Here is a 9,954-nt window from a genome sequence, read left to right on the forward strand (position 1 = left end):
ACTATTGTGATCACCATTGTGTTATTTTTAGAAAGAGAAAGACGTCTACGAGTGTAAAGGAAATGAGATGAAATGAGGGGAGGGTGATGGGGTGTAGAGATGTAAAAGATAAACAGAGCGGGAAAGGGGCAGTGTCACGGTGAAGACCGACGTGGATGAAGGCGAAGTCGTGGACGAGCAGGCAAAAGTCCAGTTGAGCATCCGACTGCATGCCGCATTGGTCGCTCCTCCAGTAGCTCAAGAAGAAGCCAGGAGATAAAAGATAGAGCAAGACAGGATACCAGGAGTCAAAGACAAGAGATCATTAGAAAAGCCCTGCTATTTACCAGAAGAAGAAGTGCCTTTTTGTCAAGTTACCAGCTTTTCAATCATTGGTGACACACAGTAAGTACTGATTGGGATTATTACACTTGATCAAGCTCACCCCAGATTATATGTATATGTCAGAACTGATCTAATACAAAATTGGACAAAAATCTCAATGAATTATAGGACAAACAGTCTAAAATTTGGGAAAATGTAAAATTATCTGCAGAAAAATTTATTTTTTTTATGTCTTTTTTTAAACTGTATTTCAAATCTACCAATAATTGCACAGAGGATAGATCATTTCTTTTCATTTGCGCACTGGCATGGACCACTGAATCTAAATCTTAATTGAATGTTCCTGATAATTCACATGACATCTTGGTTTGCAATCTGGTCTTGGTTGCAAAATAAAAGGTTTTTAATTTTACTGTTGCAATCGATTAAGTCTGCACACTTCCTAGCTAGAAGCCTCCTGTTGTACATCAGTTGTCTTACTTTATGACTTCAGTGGTTTGTAGTTTTCAGATGGTTTCTTTGGTCCCAGTAATACAAAGAAGAATATTACTATCATGCCATTAGAGTGAGAAACCCTTCAATGTCACAGTTGGGAAATGTTCTGTTCTCCTTCATCTCTTCTTGCAGACAGAGTCCTGACCATGAAAAGTGTGCGTGTCTGTTTCTGCCTGGCTCTGCTGCTGCCTTGGTGTGTCCAGAGCCAGAGGAGCAGTCCCATTCTTGCCAAACTTGATGAAGACACACAGAGGGACTTGCTGGCTGTCGACATCCTGAATCGCAGTGGTCTGTTGAACTCATTGCTCCGATCAGAGCATCACACTGTGCTCCGGAGAGCACGAGCCCCACGTCCGGCTTCCCAGGTGCCAAAGAGAGCCCAGCAGGGGTCCCGATTCGCCCTGTCCCTCGATGTTCCCACCAGCATCCTCAGTGTCCTCATAGACCTGGCCAAGAACCAGGACATGAGGACCAAGGCAGCAGCCAATGCAGAACTGATGGCACGAATAGGCAAGAGGAAATAAGAAGCAGGGCCCCAGGGAGCCGTCAGGGGCTCGATGGACATAATCTCACCTCACAGAGGAGCTAACTTCTTACATTGTGGCACTAGCACTTGGTTAGAAACAGTGTTAGTTCAGCAGTCGTTTAGAGCTTAGATCTGCTTTACTTTTATACTTGTATTACATGATTATATTACTTACCTCATTCCGCACCTACACCACTACATGGACTGACTTGAAATAGAAGTAATTAAAAAGAATGATGTAAAACAAACAGACAATGCAAACAATGTCAAATGATGCAAGATGAAGCAGGTCTTTTGTCTCACCCACGGGTCACACACTGTGATCAGGTTCTCAAATCTGTTTCTTGTGTTTGTATGTGTAGTCTTGAGTTCAAAGCAAAGGTTGTTCAATTAAATCCAATATGATACTCACATTTTTTTTCTCTAGTCTAATTCATTCCACTCTGCACTGATATCAGGCACGCTTAGTATAATTACAAGCATCAGCAACCCATAAAGCACAAATGAATGGGTCTGAGCCAAGTGAGCGTGCGTCACCCACAGCGCACTCTGATATGTGATAACAGGACAAAGACATGGGCAGGATATTGACCTCTGAAAGAAGAACAGACCCTTTCTTCAGACCTTAAATACTTGATACATTTGGCAAACAAGTCGCAGCTATTTTAAGTCCTGTGCATTATCTGCTCTCCATTAGACAATATCTGTAGCATGATTCATCCACGCTCCTGCACTGAGCATGAAATGTGAAGCAACAGAGTGAAATAAATGCTCATCTGATTTAAATTTGAGTTTGTTCTGTTTTACGCCGGTCATGTCATCACTTCAAGCTGTGGTAGCTTCAGTCCTATAATATAATGCAGTCACTGTGGAGTCACTACTGGGCATCACAGGAAACTCTCCAACCACATTTATCCAGCAATTATACAGACATTAGCGTTTGATTATTGCCCTGGCTGGCATCAGTGAGCACATGGTTTTTCATATTGCCACAGGAGTATTGTAACAATGATCTATTTTAGGTATCTGAAAAGGTTTTCTCAGGCTTCTGTTACAGCAGTTATCTCTGGCAGTGAACCACACAGGGAATCATGCTATATACCTGAAATACAGCAGTAAACCCACAGTACAGCTGTGTATAGTCTGGGGAAGTATAGAGAAGAAATGTTGTAGTTTGAACAAAAAAAAAAGAAAAAAGAACAAAACTCCAGTCATCATCATTAGGCAGTTACCATAATAAACATCTAACTGGAGGCTACTCTGTTTTATGTAATGAGCGCAGTCCTCTGAGAACAGTCTGTATTCAGCCTCTTCGGATTGTGTTTAAAGTAGTTTCACAGATTTGCCTTGACAAGTGGACTTCTGCTACAGCTGCGTTATTACAGGAAATAAACTTGGACCCAAGACGTTTCCACTGCTGATGGTGTCCAATTACTCAAGTACTGTGGCCTACTTAAAGGAGACCTATTAGGCTTTTTCGTCTTTTTATTTTTCCTTTAGTGTTTCATATATGTTCTTGTGAAAGTAAAATGTCTTAAAAGTAAAAAGTAAAAAAAAGAAAAAAAAAAAAGGTCAAAGTCCACACCAACAGAAGCTCCTGAAACACGTCGTCAGTAGTCCAGCCTTTAATTTGGGGATTTTGTGACATCACCACACTATGTCATGGAGTCACACATTTTCATAATTTATGCCTTGAGGATGGTTTGAATTGAAATAATTGATTTAGCACAGCTGCTCCATGGTTGTTAACGAATGCTGGGTCAGGCGTGTGCATGATGACCAATAAGAGGAAACTGGATATTCGGGAAGAGAGGCCTTAAAGAGAGCAAGCTAAAGCAGAGCATTTTAGACGAAGGGGGAATACAGTGCTGCTGCACTGGACAGTATGAGAAAAAGCCATAATAATACTATGAACTTGAAAATTAGCACAATATGTCTGCTTACACTGTCGACATAAACTAGATGTTTTTTTTTTAATATTTTTTAATTGATAATGAGGTATTAAATCTGTTACATTTGCCCCTGGTCTCATTGATGGTTAAAGTAACCTACATTTTGTTGCCAACAGTCTGATACCTCATTACTTTTATTTGGCCAGTACATTTTTAAATACAGGACTGAAGTAGCTGTTTTACACTCTTCTACTACTACGTTCACAGAGTTGAGGATGTACAGGGCGGTGAAACAGACCAGGTGTTTCCTACCTGCTTTAACCTGGAGCACTTCGTCGTTTGTCCACACGATGTCGCCATTTTTTATCTTCCACCCGCAGACTGCAGAGTACAGCTCTTCAATAACAGCTGCAGTTTGACGAAAAACTCTCTTCGTATCGTCAAATGTATCCATTAGGGCAACTTTTTCACCGGGCACCCTGTTTGTTCACGGACAATCTTCAGAGCGAGCACTCAGACAGAGAGACAGGAGTCAAAATGGCGCCGGCGCGTTAATCAGCCTGCTCCAGGTGTTGTTAATTAGCGCTGCAGCAGTGCCGGCTCATGTGGAGGCCCTTCACAACAGGGACACACGGGGGAAAAGTAAGTCTCAATACATTACTGTTGCCTTGTTCTACTGTTTGTCACACTGTCTTTTTTTTTCTTCTTTTTTTTGCTTAACGTAGTTTATTTGGTAAAATAATAAACAGGCTGGTGCTGAAACCATTTATTTTCTATTAACTTACTACTAAATTAGCAGTATGCTACGTGGTTATTGTATTCGCTTTGTGCTTAAGTTGACCAGTCTTACCCATTTTCTGTATAAAGCCTTCTCGTACAATTCGTTTTTTCCATTAAACAGCCTCAGTCCCTCCATATCGACAGTACAACAGTCGTTGTTGTTAGCTATATTAACTCACAGTGACTTGTTTTTATTAATCTAAATCTAAATTCTGTACAATTGTTATCTTAGAAAGCAAGGCACACGTTTGTCCTCACCTTCCTTGAGTTGATTGAACGATTTTTCTCACACAACTTCAGACCTCCCCTCAAAATCCCCTATTTTTATTCAGACACACTACTTGTTTCCTTTTCTACTTTACAGAAGGTCTGTGCCATTTAAGTAGTGTGACACTGAACATGAATAGAGGATTACAGCCTGCCCAGTAGGCAAACAGTATGCTTATCCATGATGTCAGGGCAGTGTGTGTGTTTTACTCCAGCTTCCTCTGTGTTAGGAGGCCGCAGAGCGTGAATAATGTGCTGTTTTTTGCTATGAAAAGTGTGAGAGAACAGTGCAAGTTTTTAATTCTCTGGCATTTCATCTTGATCAAAGTTTTAGGAGCTGTGCACTATCCCTTTGTTGTACAGCAAGTGTGAGTGTTGGTGAGGTCACTTCTGATCCACAGAGTCAGAGAAACAAACATTAAGACGTCTTACTTTCAAACCATTTGAGGAACATGGAAGGAGCAACTTTTCCACACTCCTATAAAAACGTCAGATTTAATATTGCACCTAGCTAAGATCTCTGTTGCATCATTTCCATTTCGTCTTCTTGGTTTTATATCTTGTGTCTAGTGTACACAGGTGATCTCAGACTACCTGTAGCTTTTGTTGTGAAACATGACTTGATATTACAAGGTCTGGACACTCCTTGTCCGCATCAGCTGACACCAATATGTAAGATAACATGTGGTGTGAACATTGAACCATGACCTCATTTGGGAAATTCCCAATAACTGTGGTTCATGTCACTGTCACATATTGTCCTCGACCTCTGACAGAGACGGGGGGGAGTTTTTTTAAACTAGTGATCTAAATACCTGTATTTTGGGGGGGGGGTTTTTTGTATCATAAACAACTTCTTTTCTGACGGCATTAAAATGAGAAATCATGGCAATTATGGTCAGTTTCTTGTCTATCTGGTGTGAAATCAGAAGAGACATTAAGAGCCAACCTTATACTTTAACATCCTTGCACAATAATGTATTTTGTAATCAGCATAAGACACTGTCAGCATGACTTTTTCTTTAATAGAAGGTAGTTCCAATGAAATCTGTCCACAGAGGCTGGTATCGCAACACTTATACAAATTAAACTAAAACTATTTGCATGCCCATAACGACACCGGTGGGTGAGAAAATGTGTTTTAGCTATGTGGGTGAACTGACCATTGAGGTTTATGTAATTGTGTATATAACGAACTGGAATCTTGGGGCTCCCACAAGGGAGGGTCAGAGGGAGTGTTCATAGGGAGTTACTCAATAAAGCTGACAGCTTGCAACTGGCTCAACAGTCATCAGCACAAAGTTCAGAGACCAAGTGATGCAAGAAAAAGCAACAACAGAAAAGACCACACGATATCAGAAAGGTTCAGTGGTGAAAACAGAATAAGGAGCCGTGGATCAGGAACCACTGAAGGCGTTTTCTACGTACATGGTCGGAACAACAGAGGGTGAAGTGTCACCTTTTCTATAACTGTAAGAATATTTATGTTTCAGGTTTGTGTATGTGTTTTATGTGGACATTATTTTGAAATATGTGTAGTTTTAAAGGAGAAAAGAGTTTGTTCTACACAATCGATGTAGTTATGATGTTCACTTCGAGGCCTGGATACTGTGAGTAATATTTCTTTTGGCTTATTCCAGGTGGAGGCGCTCTCAGATGGATTACGCGATGAAGTCCCTCAGCCTTTTGACTCCGTCTTCCCTCTCCAAGTAAGAAGACTGTTCCGTGAGGTGGATGTGATAATCCACACTGTCACCAACTGTTAGTTGATTAGATAGGATGATGTTATAAACTCTGAAATATCTTTTCTCAGGTGTGTGACCTCAGCCAGCGCCTCAGTGACCCAGCAGCTTCTGTCGGTTCGGGCTCCACGACCTAGACCCTTCAGGGTCATGAACGCTGACCGCAGTGTGAAGAAGGGCATCATGGCAGAGACGCTCCAAGACCTGATAAACAAGGTAAGAAGGGGGTTGGGGTATAGTGTTTAAAGAGCTGAGGAAGGAAATGTTATGTAGCTGAGGGTGGATGATGATCACACAGTGACATTAAAGGATAAGTTCACCAAATAAAATGACTGGTCCTTGTTGGACCGTCTGATGATGAAATGTCTGTGGTTGTGAGATCCCCTGATGTATGTGGTAGATTGTTAGACTGAAGATCTAAAGGTCTCCGGTTTGATCCCGTGTTTCGCCAGGCACATGCGGCTTTTAAAAACATTAGAAGATAAATTCACCCAAAAATGAAATTGTAGTCAAGTGTTTTTTTTTTTGTTTGTTTTTTGGTCCTCATCTACTTCAGCTGTTTAGGAGAATGATGCGAACGCTTTTTTTGCTGTGAAGTTCCAGAAATATTTTGTGGACTACACAACTTAACCCATCTTTTTATTAGTATGGGGGTGAGAAGATAATGACTAAACTTTCATTTTTGGGCCAACTGTTCCTTTTTAAAACAAAAAATATAGTGTGGAAGTATCCTGTCGTGTATCAGTCTGACCTGTGACTCAGCTACTACTTCTCCATCTGCAAGGCTCAAGTATGATTTAAACTCACACTGGTAAAAGTTCTGAAGACTGAGGTGTATCTGAATTGTTTTCTTAATGAGTAATGTGCATTTGGTCTCTCAGGTCAGTGACTCGTTGAGTGTACCGTGTGTCAGCGCCCTGGTGTTGGATGAAGATGGCACAGGAGTGGACACAGAGGAGTTCTTCCAGACGCTGCCTGAAAATGCTGTCCTCATGGTCCTAGAGAAGGCCCAGAAGTGGACCCCACATCCTGTAAGTTATTAATTTTTTCTTACCCTTTTCAAATCTACCACTAGGTGACAGTGTTGATCAGCTGCTTCTGCTTTGAAATCACACACTGATGCTGAACATATTGATCTTCTACTTGTATTCAGGGTGTGTTATGCCAGTAATTCTTGGATGCAGTGAATGAGCAGACAGGGAAATATCTGTTTCTCTAATGTGGCAGACATGAAAATGGATTGAGCTTGGGTCTGTAAAGTGAGGAATAATACACTGACTGATGAGTGATCCTTCAAATTGAATAGGAGAGTGATAAGTCATTGTGCAAAGGCAGAACATGGGGCGAACACCAGAGATTAGTTTCTTCCCTCATCATTTCTTCCTTCAAATCAGAATCTGGGTTTTAATATTATTCAGACCCAGAGGTATCATCAAATTTGAATTGTGTTCACCCAAAATGTATTAATTTCCACAGAAATGGATGCATGCACTGATTTGCACCCTAAATGTTTATTGAAGGGACCTCACACCGACCTTGTTTCATTGTTATTTGCCATTGTCGTCACCATTGCTTCAGTCTGTAACCTCCTCGGTGTGCTGGTGGAGCTGGGTGCTGCCATTTGACCCAGTTTGCTCACTGCAATCACACCAGTGAAATGTGTCTGTACCCTTTTGACCTGACTTATGTTCCTCTTCGTGTCACCTAACAGAACAGCCCCTCCAGAGATCAACTCAGCGAGTACAGGCCACGACAACGGACAGATGTGGCCAAGCTGACTTTAGACCTCTACAAGAATAGCCCCAAGGATTTCATTGGCTGCCTGAATGTGAAAGCGACCCTGTACGGTGCTTATACTATGTCCTATGACCTGCGCTGTTACGCTGCCAAAAATATGCTGAAGTGAGTAAAAGAGCCTGCCAAATACCTGAAAGCTTCTGATATTTGTGTGCTTTTGTGTTTGATCTATTGCATAATGTTTTATCTTCATGTCAAAACATGGCTCTGGTGACTTTAAAAGAAGCACTGTTTGGATTTAAAAAAAATTGTGTTTAATCCCGTTGGAAAGTAAAATTCAGCCTATTTAATGAATTTCTAATCCAAGTGGATCTTTGTTTTTGTGATGCGGCCACAGACTAATTGTTTTCTGATACATTTTCTACAGTACATCAGCTGCTTTTCAAACATATTAATACCAGTTACAGTAGCCTGCACACAACCCCCAACATGTAATTTCTAAATTCATATTTCACTGTGTATACCCATGTGGTTGGGAGAGTTGAAATGGTCAGATTGCAGAAGAACAAAGGCTAGATTTTACCCAGATTAATTCTGGGAGGAGTTATGTCATCGCTGCTGAGATCTACTGGTTCTCAGCTTTGGCACAAAGCTTCAGTTGGAGAGGATGGAAATTTGCAGGCTCACTCAAATATAAGGCTTTTGAGCTCACATTTCACTATGAGAGGTTTGTTTCTAAGATTTTATAAGTTTTATGAGATGCAGTTAATGTGACAAACAATCATCTGAGGTTGTGAATATTTCCCGTCAGTCATTTTCGTCAGCCTGCACTGGTCTGTCACGCTTGTCTATTTCATTTTCTGTGACAATTACTCAGGAAATGACATGTGCTTTTTTTTTTTTTTTTTTTTTTTTTTAATTCCCATGCATATTTATTTCCCAAGTTGCTCGAATTCTGTGTTTTTATGTGTCTGTTTAATTTGCCTTCTCTATGTTGTGCTTCCAGAGAGGCTCTGCGATGGACCGTCTTCTCTATGCAGGCTACAGGCCACATCCTGCTGGGCTCCTCCTGCTACATTGAGCAGCTGCTGGACGAGGAGGAGGAGGAGGGAGCAGAGAAGAGCCTGACACTGCCACAGGAGAGCAGGATCAGGCAGCTGCAGAGCATGCTGCTGGGCAAGATATCCTATTGATGATGGACTACAGGCTTACGATGGAGGACCGAAAACACACACAGAAGAAACAGGAGGTCAATGCCTGTTTATGTCACAGTTTGCTGTGCAGACATTTCAGACAGTCTCTTCTCATAGTCACTTATAGTCTTGCTCTGTTACATTTCTTTGCGCCATTTGTAAGCGGACACAAAAAGTTATTCCTCAGAAAGCACTTTTACTCCCATGTAACTTTTTCCGATGTTGATGAATAAATAAAGCTAACACTTTTTTTTTTTCCCCACTCTTGAAATACGAAACGCCCAATCCTTTTTGGAGTCAGGGTTGTAAGTCTTCGTACATTAAGTCCAGAAGTTGGTTTAGATATATCAGGGGTGGGAGGAGGTTGGTTCCTGGTCTAGTCAGTGTAATTGGCAACAGGTCCAGCTGTCTCTCCCACGCTTCCTTAATTGTCCCCTGGCCTGCGCTGCCCTGTCAGCTGCAGCCTGCCTCTGCCTTAGAAAACCAGAGGAAGGGAACGAAAGAAGAGCAGGCAGCTGCAGGGAGGCGAGGGGACGGAAGCAAACCATTATACAGAGAGAGAGAAAGAGAGATGAAGGCATCAGCTGCTGGCAGAAGTGCCACTTTTGCAGTCTTGTCTTGGAAGGTGACATCAAAAAACTGCAGACAGATTGGAACCAAATTGGCTGTCTGATAAATGGTGAAGAAGATAAATGTCCGAGGTACGGACTCACTGGGTGTAGAGTAGACTTTGGTTCACTCTCCTGAGGTATCCTCGACTGGTTTCTGCTCTCGATTTTCTTCTACAGAAAATAATGACGAGAAGAAACAAATGATTGTCCGAGTTAATTTTTTAATTCACTCCATGTTTACATGAAATGCAACGCTCGCCCAAAACTAATCTGTTTGTTTGCAAATGTATTTAGGGATATGGGTGTTGTCTAAATGTAATAAATGTTTACCACATTTTCCTATTGTTCTGTCTTGGCATCTAATCAGTTAAATCCCATCTCGTATGA

General features: G+C 41.4%; 2 protein-coding genes and 1 long non-coding RNA gene across 4 annotated transcripts; 2 read left to right on the forward strand and 1 right to left on the reverse strand.

Moving 5' to 3' along the window:
• Positions 1-91: 91 nt before the first annotated feature.
• On the forward strand, positions 92-1,920 carry LOC115584150 (urocortin-3-like). Its single transcript, XM_030421587.1, has 2 exons — positions 92-384; positions 952-1,920. The coding sequence occupies exon 2, from the start codon at positions 966-968 to the stop codon at positions 1,341-1,343; it is 378 nt and encodes a 125-aa protein (XP_030277447.1). The 5' UTR covers positions 92-384; positions 952-965; the 3' UTR covers positions 1,344-1,920.
• Positions 706-3,792, reverse strand: LOC115584151 (uncharacterized). The gene is made up of 2 exons (XR_003984490.1): positions 3,550-3,792; positions 706-1,265 (listed from the first exon to the last, which is right to left on the reverse strand). It is a non-coding gene; the product is annotated as an uncharacterized LOC115584151 (long non-coding RNA).
• Positions 3,793-3,794: 2 nt separating this feature from the next.
• On the forward strand, positions 3,795-9,909 carry cidec (cell death inducing DFFA like effector c). 2 transcript variants are annotated; one of them, XM_030421584.1, is made up of 6 exons: positions 3,795-3,879; positions 5,925-5,993; positions 6,098-6,242; positions 6,908-7,057; positions 7,738-7,928; positions 8,770-9,909. In XM_030421584.1, exons 2-6 carry the CDS (start codon positions 5,941-5,943, stop codon positions 8,954-8,956), a joined length of 726 nt encoding a protein of 241 aa, XP_030277444.1. In that variant the 5' UTR covers positions 3,795-3,879; positions 5,925-5,940; the 3' UTR covers positions 8,957-9,909. The 2 variants fall into 2 exon arrangements, with proteins under 2 accessions (XP_030277444.1, XP_030277446.1); XM_030421586.1 differs by lacking the exon at positions 3,795-3,879 and adding an exon at positions 5,560-5,756.
• Positions 9,910-9,954: the final 45 nt, after the last annotated feature.

The sequence above is a fragment of the Sparus aurata genome, chromosome 6 (genome assembly GCF_900880675.1).
Source record: "Sparus aurata chromosome 6, fSpaAur1.1, whole genome shotgun sequence".
In the NCBI taxonomy this organism is placed as follows: domain Eukaryota; kingdom Metazoa; phylum Chordata; class Actinopteri; order Spariformes; family Sparidae; genus Sparus; species Sparus aurata.